The sequence below is a fragment of the Cotesia typhae genome, unplaced genomic scaffold (genome assembly GCF_013202065.1).
Source record: "Cotesia typhae breed Kobodo isofemale line unplaced genomic scaffold, CoteBio_Ctyphae contig_83, whole genome shotgun sequence".
Taxonomy (NCBI): Eukaryota; Metazoa; Arthropoda; class Insecta; order Hymenoptera; family Braconidae; genus Cotesia; species Cotesia typhae.
In genome coordinates, this window is record NW_027423769.1 from 220,374 (window position 1) to 244,786 (window position 24,413).

The following is a 24,413-nucleotide window of genomic DNA, read 5'->3' on the forward strand; positions in this document are numbered from 1 at the left end:
ACTACAGTACAGTATAGTATATTTATTATTGGGTATAACAGACACGGGCAGAATCGGGCGGGATTACGATGGGCGGGACCAGGATATCGCCCCAACAGACTCGACTCTTTCCTAAAGCCAAAAGTGGGGAGGAATATCCCGCGATTTCACAAACCACCAGGGTATGTTGGCTCTCTTCCAGGTAGGGGTGAACGAGAGAGATATATGGGCGTGACTTACACTCGAAAACCCGTTGGTGGGATTCCCCCGACGCCATTGTTACTACATCAGCATCGCGACGTCGCGAAATTTACCTAACGGGGTTCCCAAGAGCGTCGCCAGAGCGTCGCGACGCCACTTTTAACCTTATCCTTAACCTTAACGTAGACGCGACCCGCCGGATAACTAAACTACTTTTTTTTTTACACTAATTCAGGTAAGAATTTTTTATATATATTTTATAACCGATTATTTCAATTTTATTATCTTTAATTTTTCAAATAATTCATTTTATTTTGTTTGTTAAATTTTATTTTTATGTTTCTAAAAGATACTCAATAAATTTTCAACAACAATTTTAAAGTTGGTATATTATTTTTAAAATTTTTAAAATGTTAATTCAAAAAAATTTTTATTAATATATATATATATATATATATATATTGTTTATTGTGAAAATAAGATCTCGATCGGCTTTCATGGTTCGCGGACACCTTCGCGTTTATAAATGACTAAGAGGTTGTTCTGGTCGATCCGTCGGCGAATCCAAGCTCATGATTTTATAAAGCGTGAATTAAATCGCCGTAAAAGCGACGATTGCGGCTGAATGATTTTGTCTTTATACATTATAATACGGAATACAACAATGTAGAAGATCTACTCTTCCTAAAATATTAGGTATTATGTTATTATATTATGTGTCGGATAGTCGAAGGCTTGCCACAGTGTGAAAAAGGGACTAGATTATTATAGAGTTCCCCCTGGTAGTAGTACTTATTACTGCATTGATGTGTTGCGAACCGCAATACAGGTTTTAGGATCAGAGCTACTCTACCGTCATTTTGGCTCTATAAATTTATTATTATATATTATATATACTGTACTCGCGTAGAACGTGTTACTATTCACCGCCATTGTGTCAGATTTATCTTTTACTTCAACTTAAATATTTTTCCACGTGAATTAATATTTTTTTTTTTTTCATCTTAATGTATGATATAAAAAATATAATACGATCAGAAATTAGGGGAGACTTTAAACCACAGTTTTTATTTTATTTTTTTAATATTAAATACATTTAATTGCTTAGAAAAAAAAAAAAACCTTGTAATTTAGAAATTATTTAAGAGAAATTTAATGATAAATATAATGATCTAGTTAAAGAGTGTGAAAAGATAAAAGATGAAACAGGTGGGTTCAATTAACGTACTATTACTTGTGTACCTAGTTCTTATGTACTTTGTTAGTCTCTTTCTCAGAGTCTTGATTCGAGTAGAGTTAGTCGGGTATGTACCAGCCAGTCTACCGTCTACGTATACATAATGTACGTGTGATAAATGCTCGAGGGCGTGCACTTAATTACACCCTATACTAAAATAAATCTTTTCATCTTATTTTCAGATTTATTATTTTCTTTTTATAAAATTCTCTCTATATCTGAACAAACTCCATGTCACTATCCATTATTTTTATCCAAATTAAAAAAATTATATTATCGACAATAAATTAATAATAAAAGAGACTAATAAAGTTTGTAAATAAAATTCGTTGGTAAGTCATCTCGAGTCTCGACTCATGAGTACTAAAGTTAACACAGAGCTTAAACCACTCACACACTCGAGAGTAATCTTTTACCTCCTCGTCCAATTTATATTCGGGGAATTCAGTAGTAATAGTAGTAGTAGGTCGCCGCGGACATAACTACTGTCCTCTGAAACTAGTGGAGTAGACACTACTTGAGTACGCCACCGAAAACAGTGACAAAAATAAAAAATAAGCCATGAATCTTTTTTTCAAATATATATATATATATATATATATATATATATATATATATATATATATATATATATATATATATATATATACTATTATATTATAATATTAAGTTATCAGTATCAGAGTATCTATATCTTTTGATTGGAATCGGTTGGTCACGAGTCACACGTGCTATTATATATATTGCATGTTTTGTGTGCTTTATTATAAATCCAAGGCACGCTTTCTCCATCAACAATCCGGTCACGCCCATCTCTCGCCTTTCGGCTTATCCATCATCCTCAATTCAATTCGTTTCGTCATTTAAACTCTATTTTTTATTATTATTTTTAATAATAATCACAACTAACTAATTTAGATATAAAAACTCAGTTAAAAAATATTAACCTTAATTATACAATTTACTGTAAATAATAAATTATCAAAATTTTATAATATAATAAAATAGATATAATAAAATAGGGCAATAAGTGGCGCTTAAATTGAATATTATACTCCAATTTAAAGGTTCAGAGCATATCGGATATATCCATAGAGGAGGACATGAATAAGATGACTGATAAATGTTGAATGGGAGTGTGCTTTGGCAAGCCGATGAGCCCCGACATCTCGGTGTAATCAGACACCAGGAAGGAGAAAAAATCCATTTTTATAAATAAAACAGATAAAGATAATTGAAAACATATATCCCCGCGGTTTCTGATCCGTGCCGCGGCCGCCAATATTATTATTATTATTATTATTATTATTATTATATTTAACTACACAACACAACTCGCTTAATTCCTATCATGATTAACATGATTCTTGTTTTTCTGAGCTTTTCATTGCCATTCATTTGAATTTAAAAAAAAAAAAAAAACAATTAACCATAATTTTTTCTCATAGTCAGAATATTACACTTTAACATAAAAAAAAAAAAAAAAATATTTGAGACAAATAGATGGCTACTCAAAGATGCCGACCAATAAACTTTAAAATTTTCTCACAACTATATATTACTACTATTTTTATTATTATATAGTATCTCATTCTTAAGTGTACACTTCAGACACAAGCTGCGGAAAAAAATCCCCGAGGAATAAAAAAAGTGCCTACCTATGTGGAGCCGCAACCAGTGGCCAGCTACTACGCAGCCGCTCCATGTTTATATTTTTTTTGTAACTACATATGTATACAATATTTATGTACATCCCCGAACAACTGTACAACCCCCCGTTTAACAATCGTGAATCTTGAGTATTTAAGCCCCTTGGTCCCGGTGTTCATCACTTTCCAACCCTTTTATTTTTTATTTTTTATTTTCTATTTTTTATTTAGATTTTAATTCCGACAAATTATTATTATAATAATAGTAAAAAAAAATATAAATAATGTAAAGGTTGAAATAGAAAAAAGAGGGATTACCGATTGATAAATAAATTTTTAAAAGTTTAGCGGCAAGTCCTTTAATCTTTTACACGTTATTGTAGAGTATATTCTGTGTATGAATGAAGTAAAGTAAAGTGGGTAATGTCTGGCGAATTCAATAGGAAAGTGATGGAGGAAAAATAAGTGAAGGTAGTTCTATATATACTATAGACTATAGACTATAAAGCAGCACGCTAGGATAAGGTACGGTACTGTAATCACATCACATTGGAGAAAACGTTCGACTCATTATGGCAACATAAGGTAAGTACGACGCTTAAGTCGCCGACAACCTACAAAATCATATTCAATTTGTATAGGTGAATAACTATGGGATGGAAAAAGATAAAGAGATGTGAAAAGGATGTTGCGGTATAGGGAGAAGTAGAATAATAGGGGGAGGGTATAGAATAGTGGCCGGTAACATCCCTTATTTCGCGGCGGCTCATCGCACGCATCGGCGCATCCCAATACTCTCCCATCTCACTCCTCCCATCTACATCATCATCATCGTCGTCATTCAAGATCCAGGTGGTTGCATCCCTTAAAAACCATACCTTCAAACCAACCAACCATTCCGACGTTACTTTTAATACATACTATTACTTTTATTTTTTTTTTTTTTTATTCTAGATGATAAAAGTAATTATTTTCTTTAAAAATTTTAAATAAAAATTGACAAAGTGTCGGCGCTTTTAGATGGAAAAAATAGGTTTTAGATGATGAAAGACTAAAAAGAGGAGTGAGTGGGAAAAAAAAAAAAATAAAGTATTAAAGAGTGGTGTAATGTACGGTATATATATATATATATATATATATATATATATATATATATATATATATATATATATATATATATATAGCCGTCGAATGATTGAAAAAGCAGAGTAGAAGTAAAAGCAAAAGCAAAGCTTGAAATCTCTTACGGTGGTGGAATTGAGCTCTAAAACATGATCTACACATAACAAGTTGGATCCAATCCGTAAGTCTCCGGATCGGTGGGCACGAAAATGCACGCATGGATGTCCCTCCAACAATAACCACCAGACGGTGTGTATTACTTTTGAAAATAACCGGTGTGACGTAAACGCGGTGGCGTTATTGTTAACTTACAAAGGAGTATTTGCCGACACAATTTGCCAGGATTATTGTCTGGTAGTGTCGTCGATGCCGATTCTGATCCTTAAGACGGTGCCGAAGAGCTAAGAGACTGAGAAACTGAGAATTGAGAACGCCAAGATGGTATTAATCCCCATTTTCAGAACTAAGCACAGACCCTAAGATAAAGACCGATATATAGATGCTCCTGCTTTTAAAATTTACCTATTCTTATTTCCTATTATTATATACATATATATATATATATATATATATATATATATATATATATATATATATTTTTGCTTTTACTTATAATAATCTGTATCTATTCTAAATTCTTATAAATGGATATATATATATATATATATAGTTTGTTCATCGATCATGTTCTCGATCCCAGAAATTATTCATGCGTGGACTCTTGTCCATGGCGACGAATGAGGACGCACTTGTAACGATGACAACCCAACTCAATTTTAATGGAAGGACATTTTTCTTTGATGATACCGGTCATGTTTAGCCCATACTGTTCCGTTATTATTATCTATTCTATATTATATTCCATAGTCCTGATTTTGATTCTGATGCTGATGATGTACCTACTTTCGTAACATCTTCAACTTTATTTCTATCACCGCACCTCTCACTAATTTATTTAATTTTTTTTTTTTTTTTTTTTTTTTTTATTTCAAAAATTATAATCAGGAAATCCGGGGCTTAATAAAGAATATTTTATTAATTGTAATAATCTATAATAAATATTTTTGTAAAAAATAAAAAAAAAAATAATAAATTATGGATATAATTATTACATAATTGAGAATAAATAAAAGTAAAAAAAAATTTTATTAATAAAGTAGATATTAAAAATAATAATGCATAATCTGTCGGCGTATTAAAGATCGAGACAAAGAGGATAGAGCTCAGCTCAGCATTCCACGGCAGCTTACAAGCTATCGCATCGGGAATCGGGATCGCTCGGCGTATCTAAAGTAAAGGTGCCGGATTTGTTTCTTTCTTATCCATGGAGAAGCCTGTGTAGTTTTATATACATATTCTATACTTGGAGAGTAGTATCCAGCAGGGAAACTTTTTCCATCCTCGAACCTCGAACCTCCATCTTATATCTTGTTTTTTTTCTTCTCTCTACAAAAAGCTAAAACTCCTGTTTAACTGTTATAATATATATAATATACTTACTGCATCGATGTTGGTTGTTCAGTCGGGAGCACTACCCGTCACTTTCATCCTCTGCTCATCTCAAAACTTTTGATTCATATTTGAATTTATATATTTATTACAGAATATTATATAATAATAATAATAATAATAATAATAATAATAATAATAATAATAATAATAATAATAATAAAGGAATGAAGATGTAGCGCTATTAATCTATTCTTCAACAGGAGCTAATGGAGATAATTTTTCTTAAAAAAAAAAAAGAGTTTAACAGGTAATGTAAAGTATTAAGTTAAAATTATTATTTAACATGCATGAAGAAACGAGATGATTTGGATGAGCTACTGGTTTATTCCCGTCAGTCTTAATAAATTATAAATGTTACATGAATGAATTTATTCATACGGTCATTAAATGTCCGAACAATAATTTAAAGTTTCGTGTTGCATAGCTATTGATTGAAGTTATTGCCACGGAAGAACAACTAAAAACAATTATTTTTTTTAATTTTTTTTTAATCGTAAAGAAATAAATATTTAAAAATTGAATATTTTATTAATTAGCGCTAGCGGGGGATCTCTCAGGTCTCCGTCTATCTTTTGTGTATCTTGATAGAAAACAAAACAAAACAAAAAAATAAATAAGAAAATAATCTGGGAATTTCTTCTATATAGGCTGTTATTATATATTTAAATTCAATGATTGGCACCTGGAGCCGTCAGGTTCTCTTTTAACTCTCGTACTCAGCATGTTGCGGACGTGGCAATGTGTATATGTGATGTTCGGGCACATGACAACGGTGACAGAGAGGAGTAAAGAACTCAAGAACTCGCCGTCAGACCAACGATGGACAGATAAAAGACGGAAAAATAAATAAAATTTATATAATATATATAATATACTTAAAAAGTAACAAAAATTATAAAAGTTATCCTTGTATAGAAGTTCAGGACCACACCGTTCGGAGCGATCATGTCGATCACATAAAATAGCCGCTCTCTCATCCATCATACCCCAGCTACATCTCTCAGGACTCTCTAATCGGCAACAACTTTATGTATTATATTATTTTGCTTAAGCTTGACAATTAATTACAACGCTAACCGAATTTTTTTTTTATTTCAAATATTTGCCGACATCTAATCATTTTTAAAACTTTTTAAAAGTATGTCTGTATATTTTATTTCAATATATAATTTAAAGGGTTGACTAGAAAGAATATGTAAGATTAAAGAAATAAATTACATGTTGAAATAATAAAAGTTTTCGCACGTGTCTATTCAAAAAAGTATAACTGTAACTATACTGAATACACATGTACAGATAGGTGATGAGTTCATTAACTGACATAAAGTCGGTAACGAGGTCTTCTCTACAATGAATATAATAATATAATACCAATGAGTCACTTCGGTGTTCTCTATGCAAAAGATAATGAAGAAATAGTAAGTAACTGGCAGTGAAAAGTTGTCAGTGAAAGTATTATCTATTTTCATTCTTAATTTTTAAAATTTTCTGTCCAACTTTTGAACTCTCTGAAAAAAGTAAATTGTTAAATAGGAAAAACGTTAAATCCTCTTTGTCCGACAATATTATAGCCACAGGATATTATTTACCTCTTGTTAATTTTTTTAGCGGTTTAAACTCGAGACCAAAGTATTTAGAGATTTTAGAGAGATTACAATTAACGGATTAGTTTGTATTTTTTTTTTTTTTTTTTTTTTTTTTTTTTTTTTTTTTAAATAACCAAATTGGAGTTAAAAAAAAAATTAACTAACCATATATATGAATTTATTAATTTGCTTAAAGAAATTTTTTGTTTGTTAAAGGAAAGGTTTGACGTGTGAAAGGAATATTAACATCTACCTGACAGCGATCTATCGATTCATCATTGTGTCAACGAGGTATTATGCCGAGAGGAAAGATTCAGTCTCTTATCTATCGCGGTAGTATCATCCAATAAAAAAAAATCAATTATAAATCTTTATTTTATTTTTAATTATTGTAAATATCTAAATATTTAAACACAGTTTGTAATTTAATTAAATAAGTCTATTAGTAAATAAAAATATTTTAAATAGGATGACCGAAAAAGGAAAAAAAAAAACGATAACTTTAATCTGAGATTTAGATAATCTTAACTAAAAGGCGTGTCTGTAACTCTTTAAGTCTAAAGTTTAGAAAGCTCGGCCAAGACAATCGTTTTAAACATTTTCCGAATTAACCGTAATCCTTTTCAAATATTATAAAAATGATGATAAAATCTCAACTCGTTAAATATAATTAATTTTTTTTTATTGTTGGAACTGTAAAAAATACATATATATTAATAATAAAAAAGCAAGTGTGATATGATAGATTGTTCTTTTTTTATTATTAGTTACTTTGATGTTAAAATAAGAAAAGGAAAAAAGGACCGCGTATTATTCTCGGATGGTCTGGTAATACTTATACCGAGTTATAATATATCCTAGGACTTGGATATTTGGATACACATAATCTCTGTTTTCTTTACTTTTTTTTAAACTCTTCTTTCGGGATCTATTCTGTCCAGCAAGAGAAGAAGAGCACGAGCATGGGCTGGGACTCAAGTCCGCTAAACCTGAGATGATCTACCTGACTCAGTGGGTGACAAATAATAATATCGAATTGCCGAAACCAGTTGCCGGGGGATTTCCTCAGACCTGTTGTGTGTTGTCGATAAATCTCATTCTCTGTATCATCATTGTCAGCCAATTCTTCTAATCTCTGAAATACGATATTACTATTTCGATATTTTTAATAATTAAAGTTATTATATTATTTATTATTAAATATTTCATTTTTTTTTTTTTTTTTTTTTTTTTTATAGAAATAATACCGCAACAGTTTGATTTAAATTAATAATAGAGGCTTTGATGTTACAGCACTTGCCGGCATCTGTATTGTCACTATAAATATTAAAGTTTTACACGGAGGTTCAAAGTTTACGCAGATATAAATTAATAGATAGATTTTATATAGATGGGCAGCAGAATGGCATAAGAGCATTTAGCCTTAAGCGGACAAATCACCCCGTCGTTGTATTAGATTGCTTGAGACGACCGAGGGTAACAAAACTATCCTATTTGTATTACTGTATATATATATGCTCCTGCTCCTCCACCTCCAATTCGAGATCCCGAGGAGCGTTTCATCCCCTACTGTGCGATAAAACTCCCTTTTCCGTCTCTTCATGTGTTATTTCACCCCAAACTCAACTCGTCCTCGTTCTCTATCGTTCTAAAAGTTGTGAATCTTCTCCCTCGGGTGCCCCCGCGCTCAACCACCCTCGGTTTGACTCTTGATACAGTGACGACAAGCTGTTTGTAAACAGCGTATAAAAATACTACTCGATTATGATATGGACCCTTTTAGTTTACTGAATAGCAGCCTACACTCTTAACTATAAATTTAAATTGCGCGCTGTACGCGGATTAGGCTTTAAAACTCCTGATAAATTTATTTATAATGATTATTATATATTATATACCTATTCAATAGTTTTTGCATCTCCTCTACAAGATTTTCAGGCTAAAAAGTTGATTAAAATTTAAAATTTAAAAAAATATTATTAAACCTGAAAAATTTCTTGAGTTATTTAAATAAATAGAAATAATTTTAAATAGGAAACAGCAGTACAATAATGAAGGTAGATGATCAATGCTCATTAGTCTCGTGCATCAAAGGCACAATCGGCATATCCGAGGACAAAGGACGTGATGCGGGAACTGGCTTTGCAACTGTAACAGATGAGTAACCATCAGTGAGATTGCACAATTGCTGTATAGTATACAGCTTTCTAAACAACCCACACACATCCAAACAACCATCACCATTATTATTATTATTATTATTATTATTATTATTATTATTATTATTATTATTATTATTATTATTATTATTATTATTATTATTATTATTATTATTATTATTATTATTATTATTATTATTATTATTATTATTATTATTATTATTATTATTATTATTATTATTATTATTATTATTATTATTATTATTATTATTATTATTATTATTATTATTATTATTATTATTATTTTACTTAAAGATCCCACTCAACAAGTTAAAAATAATTCAAAATAAAAATTTATCTATTCTTAACTTTATTTTATTTTTTTCTTCACAAGTCCGTAACAATTATTTACAGCTGAGTGAGCATAAGTTACAAAAAAAGTTAGAAAATCTACCGGTCATCTCGATGGAGATCCCCAGGATATCCAAAAAGTTATGCCGTAACATTTCAACAGAAATTTGCAGAACGATTTAGACCTTAGATCTCACATCAAGTGCTCATCGATAGACCCGCTTGACAAATGGACTCTTTGTCCTCTTTATAGATCCATACTTTATATACACATATATATCATTCAGGTACGATCATTGTCATGACAACAGGAAAAAAGCGACAGAGGACATGACTATTCACAAAAAAAAATCTTCAATACAATGACGCTTTTGTTAAAATTTTTTTCATTCACCTTTTCGCTTTATATATCTATACTGTATTAATTTACAAATATATATATCGAGATTATATTGTAGGTACTTATGTTGCATACTTAAAAATTTTAATAGTTACAGTTAACTTTGTAAATTGTAGACATATTTTAAATCAGTAGCATAAAATTTAGTCAATGACTGTTGCTGCTGAATGGTAAATGATGAATCGCTGGACTATATAAATGATTCTACTATAATACAGTAGTTGAAAAGTAAATGTACACCTGTATTGAATATAAGTGGACACGAGCTATGATAATAGATTTTTGTAGTCATTCTGAAACATATAATAGAGACGGAGAGAGACCCGGGGTTTCGCTTAAAAAGAAAATATTGACTGGCATCACTTTTCAGTCTCGAAATCTATAATAATAATAATTTTTATTTGTTACCTTAAAGTGATAATTTTATTTATATGGGAAACGGGATGTCTAATAATACACTCGAGTTTAAAAATATCATTTAGGTGAAAATTTTTTTACGACTTTATTGAATGATGGACATTTAATTTTATTATTTATAAATGGAATTTTTGAAATAAAAAATACTGGCAAATATTTGCGTTTGAATTTAAGGTAATGAAGAATCTTTGGTAAATGTGGCTAAAGATCTCATCCATGTAGATAGAATGTTAAATCTATAAAAGAGGAGGATCCACCACCTGAGTAGTCGCGGTCAGACATTCTATACTCTCGGAAGTTGAAGTTGCCAGCCAGCCAGCCAGCCAGCCAGCCAGCCAGCCAGCCAGCCAACAGACCGCTTAGTTGCTCATTTGATTCAGCATAATGCAAGATAAATGTATGTAAGCGCTGACGAGCACATTGTCCAGAGATATCTGCGATTCTTGGCATAAAGAGCCTCTGAGTCACGGCGCATCACCTTTGTCCAGCTCTTCCGAATAATCTACCATTTAATTACGGCTTGCGGTAAGGGGAAGGTATTACAAATGCTCGTAAATTCACTTTCTTAAGAGCATAATACAATTTATTTTTTTATTTTAAACTTTTGTTGTTTTGATTATTGAAAAATAAATAGTATGAATTATTAGTGCCATCAAAAAATATCCTTCAATATGTAAAACTGTTTGATTAGTTACAGTAAGGGTCCTACTCAAATTAATACGATGTTATACGATATTATACGATGAGATGTTGAAAATCCTCCCTCAATGACAACAACCAAACACCCTTACGTAACACAATAATAATTATAATAATGATAATAATGAAAATATTATTAATGTTTGACACAATGATAGAGAATAATGGAGAGAGAGTAACGGGGTTTTATCACGGGCAAGGAAATGGGCGTCAAAAATGATGATTGACTGCTGAATTTTTGTATGTACAAATGGATGGGACACTTGAGGGGATCAAAGTGCATAACTTTAGGGTTCAGGGCTTCGGGCTCTCGAACTGATCTCGACTGACTCTTGAAAGTTTTACAAGACCCCTCTGGCGAGAAAAATTCGCTACGGCCAGCTGATTCAATCCTCTCGTCTTCATTACCTTGTTTTATGACTCGTATTATCAATTCAAAAGTTTTAACATATGAATTACAATCCAAAATTATAATGAAAAACAAATGCAAACTTTTGGAAATTATTTTTTTCCCCTTTGGACGAAAAATGGCAATTTTTGTCTTACCTTATCATTTTACAACATATTAAGTCTTGTTTAAAAGTTTTTCTGTTGACAATTTCAGGATGACTTGATTTTTTCTGTAATAAAACACAGTGTCAGATTTAATTATTTAATAATTTTCATATCATTATTTACTTACAGTAATCATTTATTTCTGCTTGCTTAAAATTTTCGGTAGAATCAATTTGCTGCCGCTATCTTTTGCTGCTTAAGACTAACTTTGCTTCATCACTTTACCGGCCTAGAAGAAAAATCAATTGGTAACTGGCTAACCGCCCGTTGTTATGCACTCATATTTTGACCATACCCTGATAGCCACACTTTCTGTTCAACACCCCTGATAGCCACCTTACCTATAACTTACTGTCAATCTACGTCCGCAATTTGAAGCAAACTTGACGGAAAGAGTTGGCAAAGCGAGCGATTACCTATTAGTTACCTATAACTTACTCTGCAAATAGACGTCAAAACTTGCTGTACAAGTATTTCCTTCAAATTGTAGTAAAATTGAAAGGAAATTTAACTACAAGTTTGATTGTTAACTTGTATTCAAGTTGCGGCCGTAGATTTCTGTCAATTTGCTTACAACTGTTGTTGAGTGAAGAATTACCGCCAACTTGATGTATAACTTAACCGTAACTGCTGGGAGTAAACACTTACTGAGAAAGCGCTGGCTATCAGGGTACTTGGAATAATATATATCATTTGTGCTGCTCTGATGATAGCCAGCACTTTCTACTGCCGACATCCGATAAAATAAACGCTCTCCAGACAAAAATCTATTATCTATCAACGCCCTCTATTGGATTGATTTTAATCAAAGCAGTATAAAATACATGTAACCTAGAAGGTGTCTGTATATTAGTATGAAATTAAATTAAAAAAAAAAAAAAAAAAAAAATTAATAACAATGGCAGAATTATTGCTAGACCCAAATATTCGAGGATGGGTGTTTCTGCCAATAGTCGTGATAACATTTTTAGTTGGAATAGTTCGCCACTATGTGTCTATTTTACTTGCATCTCAGAAAAAAGTTGAAATTCATCAGGTTCAAGACAGGTACGTGTCATTTTACTCCCTCATCAACTCCCCCAATGTAAATCAATCAATAATATAAATATATAAATATTGTTTATTTAAATAGTCAGGTGATGATCAGATCGAGATTATTGCGTGAAAACGGCCAGTACATTCCCAAGTCTGCATTTTTGGTGCGAAGGCATTTTTTTAATAATGAAGAAACTGGTTATTTCAAAACCCAAAAGCGAGCTCCAGTGTCACAGAATCCAATGACTGATCCCAGTATGATGACTGATATGTTGAAGGGTAACGTCACAAACGTACTACCCATGGTACTGATCGGTGGCTGGATTAATTGGATGTTTTCCGGATTTGTTACCAGTAAGTTCATTTATAAAGAAAAATTTTATATTATTAATTATAAATTATTGGAGCATATAAATAAATAATTGATATTTTAAAGCAAAAGTTCCATTCCCACTGACGCTGAGATTTAAACCCATGCTCCAAAGAGGAATAGAATTGCTGACTTTAGACGCTGCGTGGGTGTCCTCGGCTTCTTGGTACTTCCTCAACGTATTTGGACTCCGTTCGATCTACACTCTAGTGCTTGGAGAAAATAATGCAGCTGATACTTCTCGAGTTTTGCAAGATCAAGTGTCTGGAGCAGCTATGTCGATGCCTCCAGATCCAAAAGCAGCGTTTAAATCCGAATGGGAAGCGCTAGAAATTTGCGAGCACAACTGGGCTCTGAGTGGAGTTGACTTAGAGCTCACCGGTAGTCAAATAAAAGGAGACACTAGTGACAATATTTATCATCAAAGTAGAAATCATTGATAGTCAATTTATTTAACAGTAATAATAATAATAATAATAATAATAATAATAATAATAATAATATAAATTATTATTTGTGTGATTAATTAGTTAATGTTTATTGAAGGGTACAAATCTGTTTGTCGATGTTTATTGCATGGCATATTGTCACGTATTTTATTAAGTAATTTTAAATCTATTTCACCAATTGCAATTCCTGTTTTTTCTGAACATTGTGCTATTACTGTTCCCCAAGGATCTAAAATCTGTTATTTAAATTTATTAATAAACATATAATTAATTTTTACTGTGAAAAATTTGTTGGAAATTATTTAATTAAATTTTAATTCCTAAAAAATAATAAATAAATAAATTAATTAATTAATTAATTAATTACCATAGAATGGCCCCAACTGATGCGCTTTTTATTATGAGCACCAGTTTGAGCAGCAGCAATAACGTAACATTGATTTTCAATAGCCCTCGAGCGCAGCAAGACTTCCCAGTGTCCAGCACCCGTTTGATAAGTAAACGCTGATGGGTATGTTAATATTTCAGCTCCAGAATTACGTAACGCTAATGACAACTCTGGAAAGCGCATATCGTAGCACTGGATACTCAAATTAAGGACAGTAATTTATTTTATCTGTCAAAATTAAATTATAATACAAAGGATACGATACTGAGTCCGATTTTGCCAGCTGGAGTGTCTACAGGATCTACAATTTTATCTCCAGCGATTACGTAATCAGACTCCATCAACCTGACACCAGTTTCTTTATTGTCCATGTCAAATAAATGAATTTTTCTATAAGAAGCGACGATTGTTCCTTTATTATTTATTACAACATGAGTGTTTGATATCTTCTCAGAATTGTCACTCCGTTTTTCATGCAATCCACCGAGAGACAACCAAATGTCTTGCTGTTGAGCTAGTTGCTTGTATTTTGACATGATCAGGCCGTCTTGGGACTCGCTCATTGCTACAATGTCTTTTCTATTGTCTGCTAAATAATCACAAGCTTCAGGAAAAAATGCCATCTGAAATGAAAAAATTTTTTTTTTCTGTTCAGAAGCTGATTCTATAAATAATTATTTTACCTATATGAATAATATGAATTACACATGCTTGACGTTGCTTAGCTTCAATGACAAGATCCTCAACGATTGAATAATTTTTTTCTTTATTTTCCGTGGATGTCATCTGACATACAGCCACCAAAGGATTCATTATTGTTGACATTAGTCTATGTATTGTAATTTTACTAGAATTTTTTATTATATTTCAATTTTTTAATTAATATATAACAGATAATAATTTTATTTACTTACTTGAATAAATTATTTGACACCAATAATAATGTTGATGAGACTCTGGTCATTTTTTCTAGATATAAAATTAAGATAACGATTAAATTAATAGATAAAAATTTTTATAAAATTGTTAATATGAAAAAATAAATACCAACGACTTGAGCGCTTGAGCGCTTATGTGTTGAAACTTGAAATTAATATTTTCGATTTATTATTGGTCAAAATTAAGGCGCGCGCGTAGAATTAACATTTGAAAATTTTTATAATTTATTTTATTAAAAATCTTTATTGAAAAAAAATTAATAATTATCTGTGGAATTTTTTTTTTTTGTTTTTTCAATATTTTTTTATTTCTAATTTAATTAATAAAAAAAAATAAAAAAAAGCCTTAGATTAATGAAATTATTGGTTTATTTATTTTTGTTTATAATAAAAAATATCAGTACAAAATAATAATAATATAAAAGCAATCCTAAAGTTTATGTAATAATTACTTGGAGCATTTGTTTAAACTGATAATTATTTTCCTAAAAATAAAATTACATATACAAGTATTTAAATAGCTAATATAAAATACATTAATAATTAAAATGTACCACATATTTTAAATAAAATGACTTATTTACAAAGTTTACAAAATTTATTGATAATTTCACTTGTGTGATTTTTTTCCATTAGGATGATTTAAAGTCGAAGTCCAAATTTGTCGCTGAGCGTCATAATTATAAGAGCCCTGAATTTCATGATGCTTTGAGGGGCTTAAGTGAGAAGAATATTCTGGTTCTCTAGAAGACTTTGAATTGTAGAGAGGCTTGACGTATTTGTTACGGGCATTAGAAGGACTGATGAATGAATCTTGAGGTCTGGGCAACGGCTTCTTGGGAAGCGGAATCCAGAAGACATCTTCATCCTCAATGGAATGAGCGCCAGTGTTGGCCACGGTGCTCCAGTTTATGTCAGGCGAGGCCGAGGAAATGTACACGTCACTGTCATAATTTTTCAGTGAAAGATTGGTTGAGTTTGTATTGTAAATACTCTCGTGGTCGCTGAGGTCGATTTCATTTCCATCGTCAGCCGGATGAACAGAAGAAATAAAAGATACGTTGCAACTCTGATCAATACTTTGCTCCAAAACGTCAACCAGCTTCTTGACAAAGTTGCGAGACCCCGGAATTGATTTTAGCTTATGGGAAACTCGGCACTTGTTACGAAACTCATCGATAATGTCCTGGAGAAGTCCAGAGTTGTTATACTCGTCTTGATATTCTTCTTCCTCTTCTCTTCTGGAAGGTTGACGTACAGGAGAGCTGGTATATCTTATTCCTCTTCTAGCGCTGTAGAGTTTAAGAGACTCAGTAGTTTCTCTGCATGGAGTACGCTTACTGTAAGATAGGTTTGGATCATTATCAACGATTTTAGCCGGGGCTTTTTCTTTTGGAGTTTGTTGTTTGTTTTGTACAGAATTTCTATTATTTTCACTGGAGTTTTGAATTTTTTCTCCAGTAGGAATACCACGCATCTTCTTAAGTTTCTCCAAATAAGCCAATTTAGTATAATACTCGCGTTTCTTTTCTTCAATAATTTTTCTTCTAAAAATTTCAGCTTCAGTTGGTTTCAAATTAACTCCAGTCGGTTTCGGATTGGCTTGGAAACATTTAGCTTTTGATCTTGCAATACTGACTACAGTTTTTATCGGCTGAATTTTCTCCCGTGGCTGGTCAGAATTATTTTCAGAGTCGTTTTTATTAAAAGTCTTCTTCTTTAAAGTCTCCATGATTTCTAGGACCAATTTGTTGGGCCGTTTAGGTCGCTCAGAGTTAATAATTTTCTCCAAAGTTGTAGACTTTCTGTTAGTTATCAAAAATGTCTCGTTGAGCGTCGGCGAAGGTGTTGTTGGTCTGGAGCTTCCTTCACTGGTCTCTTCAATTGGCATCAGAGAACTCTCAGATTTAGAGTCAACTGGACAGAGATGGAGGTACGTAGAAAATTTATTTTTCAAATTTTTATCGACAAAGTTAAACGACGGGTCGCTGTCGTAGGGTGTAGTACTCAATGTCACTTCGTCGATCATCCCAGTATTGTAGAGCTGAGGGGTTTTGATTTTCCCGGAGTTGGTTACTTGTTTGCTCGAATTGGTGAGCCCCTCAGAGGAAGTCTGAGACGGTGGATCGGTGGTTCGGCTTTTCTCCAACTCGACTTTTTTCGGAGGGAAGACAATGTTGATGTTTTCTATTTTCCGAGATGGTGATAGTTTTGGAAAAGTTTTGCTGATGTTGGTTTTTATCTTTCTTACGGGTGGTTTTGGTGGTTTTAGTGGTTGCGCTTTCATACGCTGGTCAAATGATGTTTCAAGCAAGACTCCTACGGTTTGGTTGTGGTTATTATTATTATTATTATTATTATTATTAACCACGTGCATTGGTTTTGGAGTCGGATATGACGTGTTCATACTAAATCGTCTATCGTGAGAATCTGTAATTAAAATAATTTTATGAAAATTTTATCTTTTTATTTACTGAAATAATTTAATAAAATAAATATTTTTTTAAAACTTACCACTTAATTTGTGGAACTGCATGGGTGATTTGCCGGATGAAGTCCGCCAACCTAAACGTAAATCTGGATAATTTCTCAGCATTATTTTCGGTGGCTTAGATGAACTATTCAAATACCATTCGGGTATCGATAATCTTTCTAATGATTTCTGGACTCTTACTTCGGCTTCAGTTAACATTCGCCGGTTTACTTTACTCTATAATATTAAAAAATTAAATTAATAAAATTATTCACTTGTAAAAATAAATTAGCAAACTTTATTAATTTATAAAAAAATAAAATTAGATTGTTTATTAAAAATTTACCTTGACATCCGGAGAATCAAACATATTTTTTTTAATCCAACTTGTTGAATCAGCCATTGTAATTATTTTAATAAATATTCACCACTTGAATAATCACAAATATAAATAATTCACAATTTTACTTAATAGTTATAACTTTAGACAATATTTTCGGGTAATTTAGTTACTGAAGAAATTTTATAATTCTTTAAGAACTGGAGTTACAATCAATACTGTTTGAAGACTTTAAAAAAACTGATCATTTTCTTGCGGAAGTTAAGCCTGGAAGCAATATTAGACTGTACTTAACAAATTGTAGGAGTAGGGGTGACATAAAGGTAAGAAAATTTTTCTGACCAATAACAAGCCAGCTCCTAATCTCACCGTACTCGAGACTCAGGTAATAATATTTCAAGTACGAGGGTCTGCAATGAGACCTTGAAAAATTTTTAGGTTTTTTTGTTGGAAGTAATGAATTTCTTGTACAAACTGTCTTTCACACTTACACTTACACTAATTGGATTAAAGAGGAAGTATTTATGGTTTAAGTATAGGCGAAAATAAACCCAATGGTCTATGGAATTATCATAAATTATTTGTAGACCATGACGCTTCAGGTAATAAAATTTCAATTTTTCTTCCTTGGGTTTTAACTTTCTTCATCGGAAAATTCTGTCGCCGGGCTTTAACTAAAATGTATATTTAATGAAAATACTCATTAAAAACATTATACTATTACATTTAGTTGTATTGTAATTTGAGTAAGTGTTAGGTGGAAAAAAAAAAAAAAAATAAATAAATTAAAAGTCCATTGGCAAGCTCATCAATATCTTCTTTAATAAAAATAAAACATTATTCGCTGACGCTTCTTAAATAAATTTATAACATATGGGGAAGTGGAAGTGAAAGGTGGGATCTCCTTGATAATTTTTTATACTTCAACTCGTATGTCTAGTAGATATCAAGAGCCCGTATGAGTAGCAAACACTCGTATGGTTTAAAAAAACTTTATTGTTAAATAATATATCAATTTGTCTTCAATAGTGAGTTTTACTTTTACTTTTTTTTTTGATTTACTGATAAAAATAAATAAACAATGCGTTAAACCAAATATTTAATACCTAAAAAAATTGTTTATGCAAATAATAACGGGATTTTTTTATTTTATTTTACGACAATCGTATTACAACAATACATTAGATTAACAGTCTTTGTCTCAAATATTTTTATTTTATTTAATTATTTTTTTTTTTTTTTTTTTTTTTTTAAATACTATAATAAGTGTGTTAACTCGAATTAGAGAAAGACAGACAGGTGAAAGTCATATGAATAGTTATACTTTTTAAAGACGGTCAAGAACGTTAGCGTATTTCACATACTCCATATGAATGAAAAGCTTAAATATTTTTTAACAAAATTATTTTTCAGGAAGAAATGGCGTTAGTGCGATCATATTTAGCCAAAAAACTGGAAAAAATAAGATATATAAGCAATCAACCATTAAATACATCTAAAGAATATTTGCAAGATGATGTACAGACAAATGTAAAGCCTTATGAAGAAGTACCTGGTCCAAAACCATTGCCAATATTAGGCAATACATGGCGAATGTTTCCAGTTATTGGTCAGTTTGAAATTGGAGACGTAGCGACTATTTCCCAAATTTTTTACGACCAGTACGGTGAAATCACCCGTTTAACCGGGCTGATAGGTAGGCCAGACCTGCTCTTTGTATACGATGTCAACGAAATTGAGAGATTGTATCGTCAGGAAGGGCCAACACCTTTTAGACCTTCAATGCCCTGTCTTGTTAAATACAAAAGCGAGGTCCGCAAAGATTTCTTTGGAGATCTTGGTGGCGTCGTCGGAGTGTAAGCTTCTTACTTTTATTTTTACTAGAATAAATACAGTAGGAAAATTTTAATTAATTGTTTTTACTTTCAGACATGGAGAGCCGTGGAAAGAATTTCGGACTAGAGTACAAAAGCCAATATTACAACCTCAGACTGTCAGAAAATATATTTCACCTATTGAAGTTGTTACTAATGATTTTATTAATCGGTAAATTTATTTATTAATGAGTAGTTTTTTTTTTTTTTTTTTTTTTTTTTTTTTTTTTTTGTTATAAATTTAAATACTTGTTTTTAGAATTAATAAAATAAAAATTCAGAAGATGAAGTACCAGCAGACTTTGATAATGAAATTCATAAATGGGCATTGGAATGTAAGTTTTAATTGTTTTTTAATTAATAATTGATTTGTAAGGAAAATTATTTTGAAGGTATAGGAAGAGTTGCGCTCGATGTAAGACTCGGGTGCTTAGAAGACAATTTAACAGATAATTCAGAGCCACAAAAAATAATAAACGCCGCTAAATTTGCTTTGAGAAACGTTGCAGAGTTGGAATTAAAAGCGCCCTACTGGAGATATATTCCTACGCGTCTCTGGTCGCGTTACGTCAAAAATATGGATTACTTTATCGAGTATGGCTTTATTTTTTTTTCAATTATTTTATCCGTAGTAATAATTAATTTTTAATTTTTAATTTTAATTAGAGTTTGTATGAAATACATTGATGCAGCCGTTGAGAGACTGAAAAATAAAAAATCCGTGAGTGATTCCGAGTTGTCAGTCGTTGAAAGAATATTAGCCAATGAAAAAGATCCTAAAATAGCATACATACTGGCTCTTGATCTTATTTTAGTTGGGATCGATACTGTAAGTAAAAAAAAAAAAAAAAAAAAAAAAAAAAAAAAAAAAAAACATTTATTGAGATGTAGTTAATGAATCAATTTTACGGTGATAGATCTCGATGGCAGTTTGCTCGATACTTTATCAAATAGCGACGAGGCCAAAAGAGCAGGAAAAAATCTACAGAGAATTAAAGACGATCTTACCGGATCCCTCTGTTCCCTTGACCATGAAACATCTCGATCAAGCTTCTTATACCAAAGCTTTTGTCCGAGAAGTATTTAGGTAATTTTAATTGTTTTAATTTATTAGAAAAATATTTTTAATTGTTGATTAAATTAATTTTCAGAATTTATTCAACTGTAATAGGAAACGGACGTACATTACAAAATGACACAGTTATTTGTGGATACCACATACCTAAAGGGGTGAGATATAATTAATAAAATTATACGGATGACTTGTAAATTATTTAAATAAATTTTTATCAGGTTCAAGTTGTATTTCCGACGATAGTCACAGGAAAAATGGAAAAATGGGTGGAAAATGCCCATGAATTTAAACCTGAGCGGTGGTTAAAAGAGAATCAAGATAAAAAACTTCATCCGTTTGCTTCTTTGCCGTACGGACACGGCGCGAGAATGTGTTTAGGACGTCGATTCGCTGATTTGGAGATTCAAGTACTTCTTGCGAAGGTAATTAACTCTCTTAGTTTATAAATTAAATTGCTTAATTAAATTTTAAATTATTTTTTTAGCTCATACGCAATTATAAACTGGAGTATCATTACGAACCACTTAACTACAAAGTGACATTTATGTACGCTCCTCATGGAAATTTAAAATTTAAAATAAGTAAAAGATAATATATATTTGGCTTATTAATTATTGTTGAATTATATTTAAAATATAAAATAAATAAATAAATGTTTTATTTTTTAATTATCGTTTTATAAATTTTAATCTTAAGGGTCCTTTTGGGGTGTACAGAGGGTTTATGTGGTAGTCCATTTTTTCATAGTTGTATTCCAGACGATATTTTTGAATAATCTGAAAAATAATTATATAAGTATTATATATTATAAGGTCTGCTTCACACTTTCTATTTAAATAAAAATTAGTAGGCCGGAAATTGCGTGTATAGTAAAATCATAAAGCAGAACTGAGAAAATAATTTTTACAATTATTATTTTATTATTTCGTAAAACCAAATAAACTTTGTATTTAAAATTAAACACAAAAGTTTTAAGGCTTTTTTTTTTTTTTTTTACTGGAAAATTTTACGGTAAGAAATTTAAATTATCTCTTTGGATTAAAACCATTGTCCAAGAGTTTTGCCAGTTTATTAAAATTTTCTGTTTTATCGTCAATCTAGTCAAATATACCTAAAATTTTTACTTAAAAAATAAGTAAAGTCGGATAATTATTTTAAATATTTATCTTCTATCAAAAGATAGTAAAAATAAAATTTAGTTAATTTTTTTATCATAGTTTTTTGAAAGCTAAAAATGAGTCAATGTCGGATCCTAATTACAGACCTTTCTAATGACATACCTTACTAATTACGACAATTATCTCGAGATCTGCAAACCGTCGTCCAAGACACATCCGTCGTCCAAAACCGAATGGTAATGATGCAAAGGAATGATGACATTGCCGTGAATCATTAATATCGTAATTCATCCATCTTTCTGGAATGAACTTGTTACTTTGTTTAAAGTATCTTTCTTCATTACTAATTACATAGTGTTGAAAAACCACTTGAACCTAAAAGTCAAGGAATACGCCCATTAAATAAAAGTTAATTTATATTTTTAAAATAACTTACGCCTTTGGGAATGTGATAACCCTTTATCACAGTATCTTTGGTCATACATCGTCCATTTCCAATTACTACCGGGTACATTCTAACATAAATATATGAACAACAAATTAATCTAAATAAAAGATAATATTTATATCTATATTTACCTTAAAGTTTCTTTGACGCATGCTTTCAAGTACTTTAAATTATCAACATCTTTTCGTTTAATCTTCATATCTTTATCAGGAAGCTCTCGTTTTATCTCTTCAAACAATCGCCCCTGTTTATCTGGATTCAAGGCCAGTTGATACAAAATCGAGCCTACTGCAGTCGCTGTCTATTAATTTAAATTAACAATTATATTTATTATGATAATTAAATGACCTATTAAAACACTTACAGTGTCAATTCCTACTAGGAATAAATCAAGCGCGAGAACTGATGCCAAATTGCCATCTCTACTGTCATCAATCTCGAGTACACGCTCCAGTAACGAGAGCTCACGACTTTTGTCTTTATATTTTGATTTCTCCATCGCTATTTTTGTGTATTTCATTGTAAAGCTAAAATTATATTAATTATTAAATTGATTAATGAATAATTTATTAACTATAAACAAGAAAATAATTTACTTGAAGAGTTTATCTAATGCGTAAACGTATTCATGATATTTGGGGGTGTAAAATAATTTCCAAAAGGGTATTTTTAACTCCAGTATTCCGATATTGGTAAAAAAAGTATGTACAGCGTCTATTAATTGCTGTGTTTCAAAATTAGCGTCTTGATCCATGCAACCAAGACGTAAATCGAGTGCTACTTTTGCTATAGCTGATAATATAAATAAATTAATAAAAGTTATAATTATTAAATTAATAAAAATAATATATATTACATTCAAGTGACCACTTGTTTATTTCATTTAAAAAATCATCCGGTACTTGATTTTCTTTATTTTTAATCCTTTCAATTCTGTAAATAAAATTTATTTATATTCCAGTAGATTTTTTTTTTTTTTAATTAATATAAATAATAGTTATTGGAACCTTTTAATAAAATCAAGGCTCGATTCTTCAATTGCATTGACATATAAACTGACAATTCGTGGTTGAAGCATTATCTGTTGCACTTTGCTGCGAAATTGATACCAACTTTCACCATGGCTAAAAAAAGGATTTTAAATTACCTCTCATTTTCTTATTATAAAATATTAAATTAAGGTTAATAAAAAGCGGCGTTCGGACTTACGAAGCAATCACACCAGCATTGCTTTTGAAAAAGTCTTTGCGCAATACATGCTTGTAGTAATTAAGAGAAGGCATAGAGGGACGATGAGGCATTATTTCTTCTTGTCGGAATATTTTCTGTATTTCGTCTGCATCGTAAAGAAAAACCATATCTGGTCTCCCCATAAGACCTTCTATTTTTACAATATCACCATATTGTTTGAACAATCGCTTGGATACTTTGTCGATCTCTTGGATTTTAAAGTCACCTTTTACAAACAAAATTTCAAAGTGTCATAAATTTATACTTTTAGTTAACATAACACATTGAATAAATATATTTTTATTACCTATGTAAGGAATAAACCGCCATGTGTTTCCCAGAAAGGGAATTGGTTTAGGGCCAGGAATTTCCCTGTATGACCGTACTAAATTATAGTCTTCTTCTGCTGTTGCTGTTGTTAAATTTTCTATTGTAGTGCTTGAATAATTAACTTTTTTCACAAATAAACAGTTTTTTAAGTACTGGAATTTTCCAGTTAGATTTAAAAAATTAATTTTTAACATTTGTTCAGTGTACTTTACAATTAAGAACATTACAACTTATAACATACAACAATTTAATTGTTGGGAAATTAATCTATTGTTACAGTGAGCTGTTATATGTTATATTGTTAAAAAAGCCCATTGAGTACTGAGTTTCTTTTTAGGTCTTAGCAAGAGTACTCCGGATAAAAGTTATAAAACAAAGTGGGAGGGAAGCTATTGTATTGCTGGGAAGGAGAAATATTAAATCTCCTCCTGAGTTTACGAGCTCGAGGAAAAGTGATTGTATTTTTAATTTAAATCTA

General features: G+C 30.9%; 6 protein-coding genes across 9 annotated transcripts in view; 3 read left to right on the top strand and 3 right to left on the bottom strand.

The window, feature by feature from the left end:
- The window catches only part of LOC141533415 (transmembrane 7 superfamily member 3), a 33,020-nt gene extending 25,001 nt beyond the window's left edge, over positions 1-8,019 (top strand). The window contains exon 7 of the mRNA XM_074252305.1: positions 7,503-8,019. Coding sequence (XP_074108406.1) covers positions 7,503-7,513 — 11 coding nt within the window. The 3' untranslated portion in view covers positions 7,514-8,019. The remainder of the gene's footprint in view (positions 1-7,502) is intronic.
- Positions 8,020-12,690: 4,671 nt separating this feature from the next.
- On the top strand, positions 12,691-13,719 carry Emc3 (ER membrane protein complex subunit 3). Its single transcript, XM_074251832.1, has 3 exons — positions 12,691-12,914; positions 13,000-13,256; positions 13,339-13,719. The coding sequence occupies exons 1-3, from the start codon at positions 12,766-12,768 to the stop codon at positions 13,710-13,712; spliced, it is 780 nt and encodes a 259-aa protein (XP_074107933.1). The 5' UTR covers positions 12,691-12,765; the 3' UTR covers positions 13,713-13,719.
- Nitfhit (ntrilase and fragile histidine triad fusion protein NitFhit) lies at positions 13,700-15,166 on the bottom strand. 4 transcript variants are annotated; one of them, XM_074251828.1, is made up of 5 exons: positions 15,024-15,166; positions 14,815-14,956; positions 14,370-14,732; positions 14,089-14,301; positions 13,700-13,957 (listed from the first exon to the last, which is right to left on the bottom strand). In XM_074251828.1, exons 1-5 carry the CDS (start codon positions 15,071-15,073, stop codon positions 13,799-13,801), a joined length of 927 nt encoding a protein of 308 aa, XP_074107929.1. In that variant the 5' UTR covers positions 15,074-15,166; the 3' UTR covers positions 13,700-13,798. The 4 variants fall into 4 exon arrangements, with proteins under 4 accessions (XP_074107929.1, XP_074107930.1, XP_074107932.1 ...); XM_074251829.1 differs by having other exon boundaries at positions 14,815-14,938; positions 15,024-15,128; XM_074251831.1 differs by lacking the exon at positions 14,815-14,956 and having other exon boundaries at positions 15,024-15,163.
- Positions 15,167-15,404: 238 nt separating this feature from the next.
- On the bottom strand, positions 15,405-18,133 carry LOC141533095 (uncharacterized). Its single transcript, XM_074251785.1, has 3 exons — positions 17,867-18,133; positions 17,562-17,757; positions 15,405-17,477 (listed from the first exon to the last, which is right to left on the bottom strand). Exons 1-3 carry the CDS (start codon positions 17,921-17,923, stop codon positions 15,658-15,660), a joined length of 2,073 nt encoding a protein of 690 aa, XP_074107886.1. The 5' UTR covers positions 17,924-18,133; the 3' UTR covers positions 15,405-15,657.
- Positions 18,134-18,756: 623 nt separating this feature from the next.
- Cyp301a1 (Probable cytochrome P450 301a1, mitochondrial) lies at positions 18,757-21,479 on the top strand. Its single transcript, XM_074251827.1, is given in 11 exon segments — positions 18,757-18,888; positions 19,274-19,716; positions 19,790-19,906; positions 19,994-20,007; positions 20,010-20,069; positions 20,127-20,328; positions 20,401-20,563; positions 20,652-20,821; positions 20,886-20,964; positions 21,028-21,231; positions 21,294-21,479. Coding segments are annotated over 10 exon segments (1,554 nt in total). The 5' UTR covers positions 18,757-18,888; positions 19,274-19,279; the 3' UTR covers positions 21,402-21,479.
- LOC141533127 (putative cytochrome P450 49a1) lies at positions 21,387-24,196 on the bottom strand. The gene is made up of 10 exons (XM_074251826.1): positions 23,913-24,196; positions 23,585-23,831; positions 23,383-23,499; positions 23,232-23,308; positions 22,972-23,167; positions 22,740-22,902; positions 22,507-22,676; positions 22,364-22,442; positions 22,090-22,302; positions 21,387-21,585 (listed from the first exon to the last, which is right to left on the bottom strand). The coding sequence occupies exons 1-10, from the start codon at positions 24,157-24,159 to the stop codon at positions 21,478-21,480; spliced, it is 1,617 nt and encodes a 538-aa protein (XP_074107927.1). The 5' UTR covers positions 24,160-24,196; the 3' UTR covers positions 21,387-21,477.
- Positions 24,197-24,413: the final 217 nt, after the last annotated feature.